This window comes from Hemitrygon akajei, chromosome 23, assembly GCF_048418815.1.
Source record: "Hemitrygon akajei chromosome 23, sHemAka1.3, whole genome shotgun sequence".
Classification (NCBI taxonomy): domain Eukaryota; kingdom Metazoa; phylum Chordata; class Chondrichthyes; order Myliobatiformes; family Dasyatidae; genus Hemitrygon; species Hemitrygon akajei.
Window position 1 is genome coordinate 11,057,781 of NC_133146.1, and position 19,422 is coordinate 11,077,202.

At 42.5% G+C, this 19,422-nt stretch overlaps 1 protein-coding gene across 3 annotated transcripts in view; it reads right to left on the reverse strand.

The window, feature by feature from the left end:
• LOC140715149 (ectonucleoside triphosphate diphosphohydrolase 4-like) overlaps positions 1 to 19,422 on the reverse strand; it is a 96,472-nt gene that overhangs the window by 39,081 nt on the left and 37,969 nt on the right. For all 3 annotated transcript variants that reach the window (XM_073026927.1, XM_073026928.1, XM_073026929.1), the window contains one exon: positions 7,603 to 7,808. In XM_073026927.1, coding sequence (XP_072883028.1) covers positions 7,603 to 7,808 — 206 coding nt within the window. The remainder of the gene's footprint in view (positions 1 to 7,602; positions 7,809 to 19,422) is intronic.

Consider the following 19,422-nt stretch of genomic DNA (forward strand, 5'->3'; position numbering starts at 1 on the left):
CTTCAGCAGTTTGTTTAATGACTGCATTAAAACTGTACTGTATTAATGTTAAAGTGCAATACAGATTCATAACCACAGGGTGGCAGCAGAGTTCTACAAAAAGGTTATTAATTACAAGTTAAATGGGATTCAACTTTGTTTAACTTCCTGCACACAAGTGTAAAGGAGAACAAAATAATTGTTACAGCACAAAAAAGCACAGGATAAAAAACACAATAAAATATATGTCCATAAAGTAGCAATGAGAAAAGGGCATGTCCTGGGTGACGTCCTTTATAATGGAGCCACTTTTCTGAGGCACCACTCCTTTATGATGTCTTGGATACTACAGAGGCTAGTATCCATGATGGAGCTGACTCATTTTACAACTTTCTGTAGCTTGTTTTGGTCCTGTGCAGTAGCCCCCCAACCCATACCAGACAGTTCAAGCTTATTATCATTCAACTGTACACGTGTATACAGCCAAATGAAACAATGTTTCTCTGAACTAAAGTGCTCAACACAGTATTTATGCTGTAATTCACAAAGTAATATTGCCACAAATAAATTAATGTGCATTAGGACACAAACTAAGAAATAAGGAGTATAACACTACTGGCACTTCAAACCTGTTGAGACTCGGGTGGTGTCAGGGAGTTTAGTAATCTCACGACCTGGGGGAAGTGAATGAGCCCAGTGAGGGACTGGCCATGTACTTTCTGAATCAATGGATTGTGGGTTCAAATCCTACTCCACAGACTGTGCAGACAGTCTGTTTTGAGAACAAGAGACGGGAATTAGGGGCCAGGACAACGTTTAGGGACAGGGATGAGAGAGAGTTCGAAGGCCAGTGGCATGGATGTGTTCCAAAAGGACATATGTAGACGGATATTGGGATCAGAGGTCGGTGTGTGCAGGACGCACAAAGACTAGTGACCCTAGTAGGCGAGTTGGTGAGTACAGAGGTTGAGGCCTGGAGATTACAGTTCCATCATTGAAAACTCCTAGGAATGATACACATGAGATTTAAGCGTAAAGGATGATCAGAAGACTGGAAGAGCGAAGACCTAGGTCTGAGTAAGTTGGAGGCCGGATGTCTGAGAATTCACGAGTCCACCAGAGGCCCGGAGGCAGCCTGCCCTGGGTTTGGAGGTGTATGTGAGAGTGTTTTTATTGTTGTTGCTGCTGCTGCTTGTGTTGTTCTGTTGAACATTCCGGGCATGCTATATTGGCAAAATGTCTAGCAGCACTGCGGGCTGCACCCAGCACATCCTGAGGATATGCTGGTTGTCAACACAAATGATACATCTTGCTCTATGTTTCAATATATGTGATAAATAAATGAATCAGAGTCTGAAATAAGAAAGGGAGATGCACTTGTTCATCAACTCTTTTAGACCTCAATCACTTCATGACACCAGAAGGAATTGAGACATTATGTTGTGGTTGCGTAGGTGAAGCTGCACTTGGAGTACTGCGCACAGTTTTGATCACTCTGTTATAGGAAAGGCATGGTTAAACTGCAAAGAGTATAGAGAAGATTTATGAGGATGCTGCCAGGACTAGAGGGCCTGATTTATAGGGAGAGGTTGGCTAGGTTAGGCGTTTATTCTTAATATGTAGAAGAAAGAGAGTGAATCAAAATCATTGGCAATATGCTGTTTTGTGGCAGCAGTGTGATTCAATGCATATTTTTTTAAAAACTATAAATTACAATAGATATATAAATTATATTAAGCAGTGCAAAAAGATAGCAAACAAGAAAGAAAAATAGTGAGCTAGTTTTGATGGGGTCATTGTCCATTCAGAAAAGTTACAATATCATTTAAGAAGCACTTGGATAAGTGCACAGAGGGCCCAGTAGAGGGCCCAGTAGAGGGATAGAGGTGAATGCAGGAGGGGAAGAAGCTGTTCCTAAAATGTTGAGTGTGCTTCTTCAGGCTCCTGTAGCTCCTCCTTGATGGTAGCAAAGAGAAGAGGGCACGTCCAGGGTGATGGAGGCGTATTTTTGAGGCACTGCCTTTTGAAGATGTCAGTGCTAGGAGGCTAGTGCCTATGATGGAACTGGCTGAGTTTACAACTTCATGCAGCTTTTTCCAATCCTGTGCCATGGCCCCTCCATACCAGACAGAGATACAACCAGTTGGAATGCTCTCCACGGTATATCTGTAGAAATTTGTCAGTCTTTAGTGACATGCCAAGACTCTTCAAATTCCTAATAAAATACAGCACTATTGTGCCTTCTCTGTCGCTGCATTGATATGTTGGACTCAGGATAGATCTCCAGAGATGTGGACACCCAAGAACTTGAATCTGCTCAGCTTTTCTACTGCTGATCCCTCAATGAGGACTGGTGTGTATTCCCTTGACTTCCGCTTTCTGAAGCCCACAATCAATTTCTTAGTCTTACTGACACTGAGTGCAAGGTTGCTGCTGTAACACCGCTCAACCAGCTGAGCTATATCACCCCTGTACACCTCCTCGTCACACCTGAAACTCTTCCAATAGTGTCGTCAGCAAATTTACAGATGGTGTTTGAGCTGTGCCTGGCCACACAGTCATGAGTGTAGAGAGCACAGATTAGAGTGAGAGGGGAAATGGCCTGAGGAGCAACCTTCTCATGCAGAGGCTGCTGAGTATATGGAACAAGCTGTCAGAGGAAGTGGTTGAGAGTTACAATATCATTTAAGAAGCACTTGAATAGGTGCATAGAGGGCCCATTAGAGGGATAGGGAGTGAATGCAGGAAATTAGGAGTAATTGGGTGGGCACTGTGGCCAGCATGGACTCACTAGGGCAAAGGGCCTGTGTCTGGTCTGTATTGCTCTATGACTGTATGAAGTGAATTTTCAGTAAAAGGTGGAACAACTGTCATCCTCAGCTGTAGTCCAACTACTCTCCATAAGATGTATGACTGACTCATTTTTTCCTAGAGCAGATGCTTAAGGGAGGATCAGTAATGAGGACACTAGCTGTTCAAAGATTACCCTAAGGAGCTAAGGTTAAATCTCACAGCTCCCCCAGGTGGAGCCTCTGATGTTTCCTGAGGATGAGATGAAAATATGAGTCACCTGTCATCCACTGAGCCACGGCTGAGACATACATTCATAGAGGCTCTGTGTTCAAAGCAAATTTGTAAAGGCATCACCTGTTGAAGATATTGACTAAACTCAGGGAGATAGTCTTGCCCAAGTTAGTATAGCAGTTAGCACATTGCTTTACAGTGTTAGTAATCATCATTCGGGTTCAATCTGTAAGGAATTTGCACATCATCCCCATGATCACATGGGTTTCCTTCACGTGTTCCGGTTTCCTCTCATATTCCAAGACATACAGTTAGGGTTAGTGAGTTGTGGGCATGCTACGTTAGTGCTGAAAGTGTGGTGACACTTGCAAGGTGTCCTCAGTACAACCCTTCATTATGTTAGTCGTTTGTGTAATGTCACTGTGTGTTCAATGTACATTCGACAAATTCAAGATTCAAGATACAAAATTCCTTTTCAAAGAATGTATAAATTATACAAGCATAAGATTTGCTTGCTCGCAGGTAGCCACAAAGCAAGAAACTCAAAAGAGCTCAATTAAAGGGAAAAAAAATAATAAAATTAAGAAATAAAAGACCAACGCTCAATGCGCAAGAGAAAGAAAAAAAAAATTGCGCAAACAATTGAAGTGAACAACAACAGCATTCCAAACCAAAATTAGGTCCTGAGATCAGAACCCTGGAACAGCCTTGCCCCTAGACCAGTTGTACGATCCAAACCCCCTCTGACTGGGACTTGACTTCTCCTTTCAGCTCTCGGGGCTGCTGTATGGGTATCAGAACTCCATCTGCAATGATTCTGCAACACATCACCTTGGTATATCCCCCGAACTCCCCTCTCCATTTTTCACCCCTTCACTGTTTGAGGCGACAATTTAACAACATTTACTTCAGTAAAGGTATTCTTAGTGATATTTTTAGTCTGATTTCTTAGCTTTCGACTACCAGAAGCTGTTTGGTCGCGCCATCTTACTGAAAGTTCTGACAAATAAAGCTAATCTTCTAATTTCTTTTTCAATTTGAGCTGAGCCACTTAACTGCATTATCTGGACAAAAAAACCTTTGGCTGAAATTTGCAAAACAAGGACCTATTTGCCTGCTCCAGGATAACATACACACTGATAAAATGGAAATTAATTCAACTTTGTCCTTCACAAAACGTCATTAGCATCTGGAAGTATCTCACCCAATTGGATTGTTGAGTGCAGGGTAAATTAGAGCTTTCAAAACCATGACAGATCTTAATGATTGAAGTACAAAGTATGCAGAACAAGGTTAAGTGGAGTAAATGTAAAGATCAGTCTTCATCTACTTAGAACAGCGAATCTAGTGCAAAGGGTTAAATGGTTTGTGAAGTGATCATGGTGTTCAAAGTTTACTATTCACTGACACAGGTGGAAGCAAAGGTAAAGGACGCACATGATCTCAGTTTAGGACAGAATATAAAAGTTGTGAGATTACGTTGCAAACTTATAATAAAATAGTTACACTGCCCTTGCAGTATTGTGTGCAGCCCTCATCAACATCATAGTAGAGAAAGGGAAGCTTGCTTTGAGGGAGCACAGAAGAGATCCATCAGGGTACATCCTAGTTTGGAGGACTTTAGTTATGGCCGGGGGGTGGGGGGTGAAGATTGGATTTGCTGGGCTGGGCTTGTTTTCTCTGGAACTGTCTGAGGTATAAAATATTACGAGAGACAGATAGGGTAGATGGTCAAAATGATTTTCGTATCGTAATGCTAACAAAAACAAGTAAGCAAAGGTTTAGGGGAAGAGGGAATAGTTTTAATAGGGGATCTGGAGGGGGATGTTTTTCAGTACACTGAGCAGTTGCCATCTGGAAATCACTGCCAGAAGAGATCATGGAGTCAGGTACCATTAGTATGTTTAGGAGGCTTTTAGCCTGGCACTTGAATATGCAAGGCTTGGATACGATTTTAATGCAGGCAAATGGGATGTTAGTCAGGTCGTGAAGGAATATGGGGAGAAAGTAGGACATTGGGGCTGAGAGGGAAAATGGATCAGACATGATGAAATGATAAAGCAGACTTGATAGAGCAAATGGCCTAATTCTGCTCCTGTATCTTGTGACCTTATGGATGAGTCACAAGGCTGGCGTAGACTTGATGGGCTGAAGGACATTTTCCCAAGCTGCATGACTATAACTACTGCATATCAATGGCTTTGTTGGGGTGGTAGAGTGGCACAGCTACTCAGAATGCTGTCTCACATCTCCAGAGACCATTGTTCATCATGATCTCAAGTCACTTTTATTGTCATTTCGACCATTACTGCTATGTTCAGTACATAGTAAAAATGAGACAACGTTTTTCAGGACCATGATTTTACATGACACAGTACAAAAACTAGACTGAACTACGTGAAAAAAACAACACAGAAAACTACACTACAATCTCTGGTCCAGCCCCCGTGAGTTTCTCTGGTTCCTCTAGTTTCATTCTACATCTGAAGGTTGTGCAGATCGGTAGGCTAATTCGCTATTCTAGTTTGCTCCCAATGTGTTGGTGAGTGGTACAATCAGCGGGGTGGGTGGGGGGGGGCAAGGTGAGTTAATAGGACAATAGAGTAGCGAAGAGTTGGTGTAAGCACGTATTTGATGTTGCTGCAGATTTAATGGGCCGAAAGGCCCATTTCTGTTCTGAATAGCTCTATGACAGTGTATTTTTAGCCATACTGCATATAACTGTACACATCAATTATACCTTAATGTCACACTGCTGAAATGAGTCATTAACACTTCCTCTTTTCAGAGATGCAAGTTCACGCATCCATCATTTTCTATTTTATATCAATTCTGTCTGTGGACATTTGCTTTCTATTTATCTATATTGGGTGAAACCCTATATCTTATGGTCTTATGGAATTAAAGTAATTCACTGAAGAGGAAACATGTTCCTGACATTCCGATAACGATGAGCTGTGAAGCAAATTGAAGACTCAAACATCTTTGCTTTTGTGTGAGCCAAGCAAAACTTAAAGGCTGATATTTATATTACACATTCTCAAACTCTCAAATGTGTCACAGAAACTTTGAACAAAGACTATTATGCTCAGCTAAGCTGTTTAAATATAGCAAAATTCCCAAAACAACTCTAAGACTCAAACAACAGAGGCTTTCCCCACATAGTTTATCACCAAAAGATTGCAATTTAACAAAGCATTCCCAAGCATTTAATTGAAGTTTACAATCTTAGATTTAGTGGCACAGTTGATGCCTTTTCTCAGGACTACACACCAATAATTCCTTGGACCTTTCATCCCAATAATAACAATCCATTTGCAATCTCTCTATTGCTTGAGGTGATGACCAGAACTGCTTTCGAGGTGTGGTCTAGGCACAGATTGTACAATTTGGTTATGATCTGGAGGTATTCTACAGCAGTGGCTGTGTAGTTTAATACTATATATGTAGATCTCTGATCTGCATGGGAGGACACTATGACTTATAAACCTACTACTAAACACTAGTCACAGTTTCCAAGAGCAGCAGCTTACACTTGTGAATTTGCATTTGTCATTTTTTTCTATTTGCCTAGTTCATTCTGTGGGTTAAGTTTCCTGATACCCAGTGAGGGAAGATTATTGCTTAGGACACTGGAAAGTATGTCCTGATAATCTTCAATTAGTACTATAGGGCTTTTAACATTCACCTGTATGACCAAAATTAACAGCTGAGTACCTCTGCTTAACATACTAAAAGCAACAACCGTGCTACTCCACCCTCAATATTGGAGCTCTCATTCATTGCTGTACTCAGCTGTCGGCAGTGATCTTGCGCTCAAGTCTTTGGAGTGGGATTTGAACCTACAACCCTTTGACTCAGAAGCTACATGGACTGCACCTGACCAGCACATGGAGTGTAAACAAAGAAAGATTAGCTTTATTTGACACAAGTATTGCCATGCTTCCAATGCCAATGTAGCGTGCCCACAACTTACTAACCTGTTCAACCTATCACCTTCTAGCTAGTCCTCCTCCCACTCCCCCACCTTTTTATTCTGGCATCTTCCCCCTTCCTTTCCAGTCCTGAAGGAGGATCTTGATCTGAAATGTCGACTGTTCATTCATTTCCATAGATGCTGCCTGACCCGTTGAGTTTTTGTGTATATAGCTCTGGATTTCCAGCATATACAGAATCATTTGTGTTTATAACTTACTAAGTTGTACAGCATTGGAATGTGGGAAGAAATGGGAGAGGACAGGAGATTGAGGTTGATAGGGAATTAGATCAGCCATGATGAAACGGCGGAGCAGACTCGATAGGCTGAATGTCTGAATTCTGCTCTCGTGTCTTACGGTTTTGTGGACTCTCAAAGGAAACGCATATGGTCATGGGAAGAATGTACAAGCTCATTACAAACAACTGTGGAAATTGAAATCCAATGGATGATCGCTGGCAATGTAATTGCATTATTATTATCACTATGCTACTATGTCAGACCTCCATACGAGAAGGCTTACCGAAAAGAGGTGAACATTTCACCATGCTGAATAACAATGTGACATATATACTATGCTCACAAACCAGAAAGTCTGCAGATCTTTCGAGCCTAGCAATTACCTGGTTTGATTTTCTTAACCACCGGCTTCCTGTTCTTGTCTTTCATCTGCCTGATATTGAGGAGATCGTGAGGGTTCCCATTGTGCCGTGGCCAGAAGTATACAAACACTCTGGACCCACTACTCCCACAGTCTATCACCACACCGTAGTTTAGCTCGGCGTCATTGATATCGGTGGGTTCCATGTCTTCAATTCTGGCCATGAACCTGTGTGAGGGATTCAATAAAAGAATATTAATTAGCCCAAATACAGTGGACTCCAGTTAATTGAGACACATCAAGACCAGTACTTTTTAGCTCAATTAAGTGGCTGCCCAAATTAGCTGGTTTCATGGAAATAGTTAAAAGGTACAGAGAAGACAAACTACATTCGGCCCTCCTTATCCACGAATTCCGCATCCGTGGATTCAACCAACTGCGAATCAAGAAAACCCAGAAGTGCTCTTCCAGCACTTGTTCGAGCATGTACAGACATTTTTTCTTATCATTATTCCCTAAACAATGCAGTTTAACTATCATTTTACATAGCATTTATATTGTATTAGGTATTGTAAGTAATCTAGAGATGATTTAAAGTATATGGGAGGATGTGCATGGGTTATTGTGGATCGGGATTTTAAAAAAAAATCATAAGTTCTCTTACTAAGTAAGTCGGAACAGGTACATCCGGTATTACTAAGCGTCAGTTAGTCAAATGTTTGCCTTAGTATATAGTATGTATTTTACCTTTACATGCATATAAAACACTTAAGAGTGTATGTTTCAGCGCCGGGTTCGGGAACGGAAGTTCCTGAGTTCGATCCAGTGACAGATCGCTCCTGAGTGCGCTCTCAACCGTGCCAGGTTGATGTGGAGGATCAAAAACTCAAAACCCCCAAACCCAATAATTAAACCACTGTGTTGCTTAGTAATAATTATAGCTTTCCTCGGGGCAGGGCCTTTCTCACTTTATCCTTTAAAATTGTTCCAATCGTTGACCGACGTAGCCTAACGCTTTTCCAATGACCGATGGCGTTTCACCTTTTTCCGATCATTTTATTATTTCCACTTTATTTTTAATCGTGATTATTTTCGTGAACAGAAACACTGCGGATTCAGAACCCACCGCCGGGTCCTCATGTCCACCGCACTGACACAGGTTAAATAAGGTCTGGGGTTCCACTGGGTCCTAAGGACCACCGCATTGAGACAGGTTGAATAAGGGACTTGAGCATTCGCATTTTTGGTATCCGCGAGAGATCCCAGAACCAATCCCTCATGGATAAGGAGGGCCGACTGTACTGTTAAACTGAGTAACAAATTATGTAATTTAATGAAATACAGATCAAATTAGAACACTACCAATACTATTACAGTACTATAAAACTGTATTAGTTCCTAATAATTATCAAAGGAGAAATTCATCTGGAGTACGCTGCTGTGTTCTTATGATTGACTGTAAATGAACAAAATCAACACAGACATCTAGTGCAGATAATGAACTGCCTTTGTAAAACTCTTTTAAGATGACTGCACCCTTCAAACTCATCACTTTCACTGTAATATTCACAGTGATGGTCAACATATTCAAATTCTCCAGAGTTCCTATCTTGAAGCAGTGAAATTGTTCCATTTTCACTCCCAGCCATTTTTGGCATCTCCAAGTCTGAATGCTTGAAATTGCAGTGAGCAAAACGGTTCTAAATTGTCTTACTTCTTATTTCTCGCCAACTATCAGTGACAAAAATCAATGCTTTTCGAACACAAACAGCACAGCTAATGTAAGTTGAGAACTGTTCACTCTAAGCACGGTGTTGTGTCTGACGGCCACACAAGTGCACACTATTCAGCAAGAGTCTCTTGCCCCAATTAAGCAGCATAGTCTCCCAAATAAACGAAGGAAATTCTTACTATTTTCTTGATTAGTTTTTGTTCTTTAAGAATTGTCCCAAATAAGTAGCTGTCCCAAATAACCGATGGCCCAGTTAACTGGAATCCACTGTAATTCCATTAAAAGCAGAATACCATCTGTACACTCTCATATGATGCTGATCACCATTTAAATTAACATAAACAATTGATACAACCTCTCCAATGAGATAATCAGAATAACAAAGTTAACAGCATTAGTCTTAGCAAGAACACAATTCCTACATAAAAAAATATTTTTATCCTCTGATTCTTGTTGTTGTTGGGAAGGCTGCCCAAATTTGGCACTGGATTTGGATGTGCTTGAAATATGAGCAATTAGACCATATAGCCATTAAAAAAAAAGAACAGAACTAGGACATTCTATCGAGTTTGTTCTACCATTCAATCCTGGTTGATATTCTTTCCCCCCATTCTTCCACCTTCTCCATTTAACCTTTGACACCCTTAATGATCAAGAATTTATCAACTTCTGCTTCATATATACCCATGTCTTGGCCTCCATAGCCATCTTGGCAATGATTCCAGATTCACCACCCTCAGCCAGTCAGGCAGCAACTATGAAGAGGAATAAGCAGTCGATATTTCAGACCAAAACCCTTCATCAAAACTAGAGAGGAATGGGGTAAGAAACCAGAATGTGAAAGTGAGAGGAGGGGCAGAAGTACAAGGTGGCAAGTGATAGGTGAGACCAGGTGAAGGAGAACTTAAAGTTGAGTCAAGCAATTGTCACCCAGGGCAGGCAGTTATTTGACATGGAACATTAACTGTTTCTCCTTCAAAAATGCTGATTGACTGGCTGAGTTTCCCCCCCAAGTTTTGTGTTTTTATTATAGATTTCCAGCATCTAAAGTTGTTTTCTTTGAACTTCAGATATTATATGATTTCTGGTGTGGCTCAGTCGGGAGCAGTCCCTGGTCCGTGAGGAAGGTACAAGCACAATGGGATCCTTTAGCAGGGCAGGGAGGTGTTGCACTCTACAAGCCAGCTAATGGACAAGACGTTATACTGGGTTTGGTCTCATTAAATTGGGTAGGTTATTACCAGCATCCAAGCCATTAACTATCCTTCAGTCAACAAGGGAACCGTCAAGAGGATTGCCAGTGTCTCCCTCCCGCACCCAGTTGTGACATTTACCAGGAGCACTGCAGACAAAGGGTCCAAAACATTGTTGAGGATTCTTACCACCCATTCCACAATCTCTTTGACCCACTACTGTCAGGAAGGAGATATAGGAGCATCAAGACTAGGAGTGCCAGATTAGGTAAGAGCTTCTTCCCTCAGGTTGTGAGACTAATGAGTATCCTGCCAACACTAAGCTCTCACGTCTGTCAGGATGCAGAAGTGAGTGCAGTTGCTATTACAAGAGAGAAGGAGCTTGGGAAGATGAAAAGGTCTGGAGGTAGATAAAGGACCAGATGGACTACACCAAAGGGTTCTGAAAGAGGTAGCTGAAGAGATTGTGGGGGCATTAGTAATGGCCTTTCAAGAATCAACAGATTCTAGTGTGGTTACGGAGGATTGGAAAATTGCAAATATCACTCCACTTTTCAAGACAGGAGGGAAGCAGAAGAAAGGAAATTATGAGCCAGCTAGCCTAACCTGTGGTTGGGAAGATTTTGGGAGTCAACTGTTAAGCATGTGGTTTCAGGGTACTTCGAGGCACGTGATAAAATGAACCAAAGTCAGCAAGAATTTCCATAAGTGAAAACCTTGCTTGACAAAACTGTTGGAATTCTTTGAAGAAATAACATACAGGAGAAAAAAGGAGAGTCAGTGGATGTTGTGTACTTGGATTTTCAGAAGGCCTTTAACAAGGTGCCACACAAGAGGCTGCTAAACAAATTAAGAGCCCAGGGTATTATAGGAATGAAACTAGCATGGATAGAGCATTGGCTAATTGGCAGAAGGAAAAGAGTGGGAATAAAAGGAGCCTTTCTAAATGGCTACAGGTGACTAATGGTGTTCGACAGGAGTTGGTGTTAGGACTGCTTTCCGCATTGCTTTGGATGCTGGAATTGATGGATTTGTGGCCAAATTTGTGGATGATATGAAGATAGCTGGAGGAGCAGGTAGTGTTGAAGAAGCAGAGAGGCTACAGAAGGACTTGGATTAGGAGAATAAGAGGCAAATAGAATACAGAGTTGGGAAGTGTATGATCATGCACTTTGGTAGAAGGAATAAAAGTGTAGACTATTTTCTAAATGGGGAGAAAATTTTAAATCTGAGTCTTGGGAGTCCTCATGCAAGATTCCCTTAGGGTTAACTTACAGTTTAAGTCAGTGGCGAGGAAGGCAAATGTAATGTTAGTATTCATTTCGGGAGAACTAGAATATAAAGACAAGGATCTAACACTCAGGCTTTATAAGGCATTAGTGAGGCTTCACTTGGAATATTGAGAGCAGTTTTGAGCCCCTTATCTACGAAAGGATGACCTGACATTGGAGAGGGTGCAAAGGAGGTTCACAAAACGAATTGCTCCGAACCTGTACTTGCTGAAATTTGGAAGAATGAGGTGTGTGCTGCATCTGTGAGGCTGAGTCGGGTGGCGCTGTGGAAGTCCTTCTGCCCTTCTGCCGCCGGCGTGGGATGACAAGTCTATCAGAACCCTGAGGACCTGTGGAAACTGTGTGGTGGTTTCTTTCGAACTTATAGTCTTTTAACATCTTTGGACTATTTTTACCGTGCCCATGGTCTGTTTTTTTAAAATCAAATTATGGTATTCTTTGCACTGTTGTAACTATATGTTGTAACTATGTGGTTTTGTGCAGGTCTTGTAGCTTTAGTTTTTGGTCTTGTTTGTCTGGTGGCTTTGGAGCTCCTTTCCGGGGAACGCGCTAAGATGGTAGCACGATATTAATACGCAGCAGCCTCTCTGGACTCTGGATTGGGGATTGCCAAGCGTTACGTGGATTTTCTGGTGTAGTCTATTTTGTCATGTGCTTTGTTGATATCATTCTGGAGGAATGTTGTCTCATTTTTTTTAACTGCATTTGTGGTTTTTAAATGACAATAAACTGAATCTGAATCGGGGGGGGGGGAGCAGGGGGCATCTCATTGAAACCTATCAAATGTTGAAAGGCCTAGAGAGAGTGGATGTGGAGAAGATGTGTCCTGTAGTGGGGGAATTTAGAACCAAAGGGCACAACCTCAGAATGGAGAGACATCCATTTAGAACAGAGATGAGGAGGTATTTCTATAGACAGAGGGTGATGAATCTGTGTAATTCATTGCCACAGGTAGCTGCAGATGCCTGGTCACTGAATGTATTTAAGGTTGAGGTTGAGTGTTTCTTGATTAGTCAGGGTGTAAAAGGTTACGGGGAGAAGCTAAGAGAATGGGGTTGAGAGGGAAATGGATCAGTCATGATGAAATAGCAGAGCAGACTCAATGGGCCAAATGGCCTAATTTGTTCCAATGTTTTATGGTCTTGTCTCTAGGACAATGAGCTGTTTACCATTTACCTGTGCAATGTACTACATGCATTCTTGAATTCTATTTTTTTACTTATTTATGGTAATTCTTTGTTTTATTCACTGTGATATAGGTTTTGTGGGTGCACTGTGGTCCAGTTGTTTTGTTCGGTTATACTATAAGTACAGTCAGAAGGCAGTAAACTTGAACTTGATAAGTGTGCTTTAAATTTCTGTGATTCAGTGATCACTAACATTGATCATCAGGCTATTAACACACTGCTGTCTGTGGGAGCTGTCAATGTGCATTGGCTCCTGTGACCCTTGCATTACAATAACGGATAGAGGAACATTCTTCCTTGACTAGAGCACATTTTGGCACATCCTGAAAAGATGTGCAAGGCACTGAGTCTTTCTTTTTCATCCTTGATAGAGCAAGCATAGAATTTAAGACCAAGAAGCAGGCTTTGTTTTTCCCCTCAACTGTGCCCAAGGGAACTAGCACATAACAAGGATGATATCTTTGCCTCTGAAATGAAAACACAGCTAAACATTTTTGATCATTGTAACTTACTTTTGTCTAAGTGGTTCTAAACTTTCAGCATGACAACAGACCTTCTTTCCTGCATTATTCCCTCACAGATAAAACACACTCATATTCTTGAACAAAATTATCAATAAATTCATTGACAACATCAAAGCATCAGAAATCAGGGAGCGAGGGAAGAGGTGGCTCGCGCAGGTCGGCAGGTGTGCATTAAAAAGCAGAGCTTTGCAGGAGTTTCAGCCTTTGAACAGCGGCCAATCCGAGATTTGGATTCATTAACAAGGGTAAATAAAAACAAGGCGGGGCAAGGGGAGCGGCAATTGTTGGAGTGGACAGTTTGAGAAGGTTTTCAGCCTTTAGCTCTTCGAGGCTTCAGTGAGAAGCTTGAGTGAGAGAAGGCAAAAAGATGTAGGTAGATTTGTTTCAGTTTATTTATTGTTTCCTCCTTTATAATTGGTCCGTGAAAACAGTTGGGATGTCAGCCAGAATAGTGGAATGCTCCTTTCGCGGGATGTGGGAAGGCAGGGAGACCTCCAGTGCTCCTGATGACTTCACCCACAACAAGTACATACAGCTGCAGCTTCTAACACTCCATGTTGAGGAGCTGGCGTTGGAACTGGATGAATTCTGGATCATTCAGGAGGAGGAGCAGGGTGACAGACAGGACATATAGAGAGGTAGTTACAGGACACACAACGGGGTGTCAGGAGGGTGAAAGGGGTTAAAAGCCAGTGCAGGGTATCCCTGCAGTCATCCCCCTGAATAACAGGTATACCATTTTGGATACTATTGTTGGGGGGGGGGGGGGGGGGAATGATGTAGCAAAGGAAAGCCTCAGTGGTCAGTTCTCTGGCTGTGAGTCTAGCTATGTGGCTCAGAAAAGGAGGAAAAAGAGGCAAAAGATTCATTAGTTAGAGGGACAAAAGGAGGTTCTGTGGAGAAGAATGAGATTCCAGGATGGGATGCCAGGGTCCAGGACATCTTAGATCGAATCCTCAGCATTCTTAAGTTGGAAGGTGAGCAGTCAGAGGTCATAGTGCATATAGTACCAATGGTATAGGTAGGAAGAGAAACGAGGTTCTGCAAAATGAGTTCAGGGAGTAAGGTGCTAAGTTAAAGGATAGGACCTCCAGGATTGTGATCTCAGGGTTGCAACCTGTGCCACACGCTGGAGAGCAAAAAAGTAGGAAGATCACACAGTTTAACGTGGCTAAGGAGTTGGTGTAGGAGGGAGGGTTTCAGATGTTTGGATCACTGGGCTCTCTTCCAGGGAAGGTGGGACCTGTATAGAAGTGACTGATTGCCCCCAAACTGGAGTGGGGGGGGGGGGGGGGTGATGGCAAATATCCCAGAGGGAAGGGTAAATGGTACTGCACAGTGGGGAGTTAAACTAGAGTTGCAAGTGCATGGGAACCTAACTGCCAGAACAGACAAACAGACAGTGAGCGGTTGTGGAGACATGTTAAAACCTCAGACAAATTCAGGAATCAAAAGACTGAGCATGAAACATAGAAAACCTACAGCACAATACAGGCCCTTCAGCCCACAAAGCTGAGCTGAACATGTACTTACTTTAGAAATTACCTAGGGTTACCCATAACCCTCTATTCTTCTAAGCTCCATGTACCTATCCAGGAGGCTCTTAAAAGACCCTCTCCATTTTGCCTCCACCACTGTCACCGACAGCCTATTCCACGCACTCACCACTTTCTGCATAAAAAACTTACCCCTGACATCTCCTCTGTACCTACTTCCAAGCACCTTAAAACCGTGCCCTCTCATGTTAACCATTTCAGCCCTGGAAAAAGCCTCTGACTATCCACGCAATCAATGCCTCTCATCATCTTACACACCTCTATCAGGCCACCTCTCATTCTCCACCACTCCAAGGAGAAAAGGCCAAGTTCACTCAACCTATTCTCATAAGGCATGCTCCCCAATCCAGGCAACATCCTTGTAAATCTCCTCTACACCCTTTCTATAGTTTCCACATCCTTCCTGTAGTGAGGAGCACAGTACTCCAAATGGGGTCTGACCAGGGTCCTATATAGCTGTAACATTACCTCTCAACTCTTGAACTTAATCCCATGGTTGATGAAGGCCAATGCACCGTATGCCTTCTTAACCACACAGTCAACCTGCACTGCAGCTTTGAGTATCCAATGGACTCGGACACCAAGATCCCTCTGATCCTCCCCACTGCCAAGAGTCTTACCGTTAATACTATATTCTGCCATCATATTTGACCTACTGAAATGAACCACCTCACACTTATCTGGGTTGAACTTCATCTGCCACTTCTCAGCCCAGTTTTTCATCCTACTGATGTCCCATTGTAACCTCTGACACCCCTCCACACTATCCACAACACCTCCAACCTTTGTGTCATCAACAAATTTACTAACCAATCCCTTCACTTCCTCATCCAGGTCATTTATAAAAATCACGAAGAGAAGGGGTCCCAGAACAGATCCCTGAGGCACACCACTGGTCACCGACCTCCATGCAGAATATGACCCATCTACAACCACTCTTTGCCTTCTGTGGGCAAGCCAGTTCTGGATCCACAAAGCAATGTCCCCTTGGATCTCATGCCTCCTTACTTTCTCAATAAGACTTGCATGGGGTACCTTAACAAATGCCTTGCTGAAATCCATATATACTACATTTACTGCTCTACCTTCATTAATGTGTTTAGTCACATCCTTAAAAAATTCAATCAGGCTTGTAAGGCACGACCGGCTTTTGACAAAGCCATGCTGACTATTCCTAATCATATTATGCCTCTCCAAATATTCATAAATACTGCCTCTCAGGATCTTTTCCATCAACTTACCAACAACTGAAGTAAGACGCACTGGTCTATATTTCCTGGGCTATATCTACTCCCTTTCTTGAATAAGGGAACAACATCTGCAACCCTCCAATCCTCCGGAACCTCTTCCGTCCACACTAATAATGCAAAGATCATCGCCAGAGGTTCAGCAATCTCCTTCCTCGGCTCCCATAATAGCCTGGGGTACATCTCGTCTGGTCCCGGAGACTTATCCAACTTGATGCTTTCCATAAGCTCCAGCACATCCTCTTTCTTAATGGCTATATGGCTCAAGCTTTTCAGTCCATTGTAAGTCATCCCTACAATCACCAAGATCCTTTTCTGTAGTGAATACTGAAGCAAAGTTTTCATTAAGTACCTCTGCCATCTCCTCCGGTTTCATCCTAATTTCATTTCTTAAACTCCTTCCTGCTAGCCTTATAATCTTCTAGATCTCTATCATTGCTTTTTTGAACCTTACTTAAGCTTTTCTTTTCTTCTTGACTAAATTTACAACAGCCTTTGTACACCAGTTCCTGTACCCTACCATCCTTTCCCTGTCTCATTGGAATGCACCTATGCAGAACACCACTCAAATATCCCCTGAACATTTGCTACATTTCTGCCATTCATTTCCCTGAGAACATCTGTTCCCAATTTATGCTTCCAAGTTCCTGCCTGATAGCTTCATATTTCCCCTTACTTCAATTAAGCGCTTTCTTAACTTGTCTGTTCCTGTGCCCCTCCAATGCTATTGTAAAGGAGATAGAATCGTGATCACTATCTCCAAAACGCTCTCCCACTAAGAGACCTGACACCTGCAGAGAGAGAAAAATAAGAGAAAAAAGGGGGAAAATAGATAGATAGATAGATAAATAAATAAGGGATGGGGTAAGAAGGGGAGGAGGGGCATTAACTGAAGTTAGAGAAATCAATGTTCACGCCATCAGGTTGGAGGCTACCCAGACGGAATATAAGGTGTTGTTCCTCCAACCTGAATGTGGCTTCATCTTGACAGTAGAGGAGGCTATGGATAGACATATCAGAATGGGAATGGGACATGGAATTAAAATGCGTAGTCACTGGGAGATCCTGCTTTCTCTGGCGGACACATTGATTTCTAACTTCCATCCAACCTGATGGCTTGACCACTGTTTTCTCTAACTTCCATTAATGCCCCTCCTCCCCTTCTTACCCCATCCCTTATTATCCCCCCTCCTTTTTTTTCCTCTCTCTGCCCCTCTCACAATCACTCCTTGCCTGTTCTCCACCTCCCTCTGGTGCTTCCCCCCCCCTTTTCTTTCTCCCTAGACCTCCCGTCCCATGATCCTTTCCCTTCTTCAGCTCCTGCATCCCTTTTGCCAATCAACTTTCCAGCTCTTAGCTTCACCCCACCCCCTCTGGTCTTCTCTTATCATTTCGGATTTCCCCCTTTCACCTTCAAATCTCTTATTATCTTTTCTTTCAGTTAGTCTTGACCAAGGGTCTCAGCCCAAAACGTCGACTGTACTTCTTCCTATAGATGCTGCCTGGCCTGCTGCGTTCCATCAGCAATTTGTGTGTGTTGCTTGAATTTCCAGCATCTGCAGATTTCCTCATGTGTTCATGTTTCTTTCCTACATCCACAGAATCGCCTAACCCCCTAACTATAGTCCCCTATTACTGCTGCCTTCTTCCGTCCCCTACCCTTCTGAGTCACAGGGCCAGACTCTGTGCCAGAGGTGCGACCACTGTTGCTTACCCCCGGAAGGCCGTCCCCCCAACAGTACTCAAGTAGGTGAGTACTAAATCGTGGGACTCATCTTCTGAAATGCATATATTTCATTCCAAATAGTATTGAGAAAGTCAGATGAGCTCAGCATATGGAATTATGATATTGTAGCCATTAGTTAGACGGTTGCAGGAGGGGCAGGACTAGCAGCTCAATATTCCGTGATAGTGTGGGAGAGGTGGCATCACTAACCAGGGGAAATGTCACAGCAGTGCTCAGTCACAACACAGAAGAGAATTCATCTAATGGGGCTTTATAGGAGGAACTGAGGAATAAGAAATGTATGACCATATTAATGAGGCTAAATTATAGACCTGCCAACAGTCCATTGAATTTACAGTAACAAATTTGCAGAGAGATTGCAGACTGCTGCAAGAAACACAAGATTGAGATAGAAGGCAATTTTAACTTTCCACGTACTGACTGGGACTCCCGTACTATAAATGGACTGGATGGGGTAGTCTTTGTCAAACGTGTTCAGGAAAGTTTCTTTAATCAGTACATGGAAGTCTCAATGAAAGTGTGTGGGAAAAACTTGATCTCATATTAGGGAATGACATAGGGCAGATGGCAGAAGTCAGTGCAGGGGAACATTTAGCCACTAGTGATCATAATGTCATTTGATTCAAGGTAATTAAGGAACAGGATAGGTCTTGTCCTTGGGTTGAGATTCTAAATTAGGGAAAGGCCTATCTTGATGGTATCAGAAAGAATCTGGCAAGCGTGGGTTGGGACAGGTTGTTTTTGGCAAAGCTGCACTTAGTAAGTAGGAGAGCTCCTAAAGAGAAATTTTGAGACTACAAAGCTTATATGTGCCTGTCAGAATAAAAGGCAAGGATAACAAGTTTATGGAACCTTAGTTTGAGAGATATTGAGGCCCTGCTTAAAAAAGTGGTGCACAGCAGGTATAGGCAGTTAGGAATAAATGAGGTACTTGAGGAATATAAGAAATGCAAGAGAACACTGAAGAAAGAAATCAGGAGGGCTAAAAGAAGGCATGAGGTTGCTCTAGCAAATAAGGTGAAGGAGAATCCTAGGGGTTCTACAGATATGTCCAGAGCAAAATGATCTTCCTCTGGAAGATCAGAATAGTAATCTATGCGTGGAGCCAAGTGACGTGGGAGATCCTGAAGCGATTTTTTACATCTGTATTTACTTGGAAGACGGATACGTGAAGCAAAGCAGTATCAATGTCATGGACCCTATCCAGATTACAGAAGAGAAGGTGTTTGTTGTCTTCAGGCAAATCAGGGTGGATAAATCCTCAGGGCCTGACAAGGTGTTCCCTTGGATATGAGTATTTGGATAGACTGGGGCTGATAAAGGACAGTCAGCATGGCTTCCTGTGTGCCTAGCCAATCTTATAG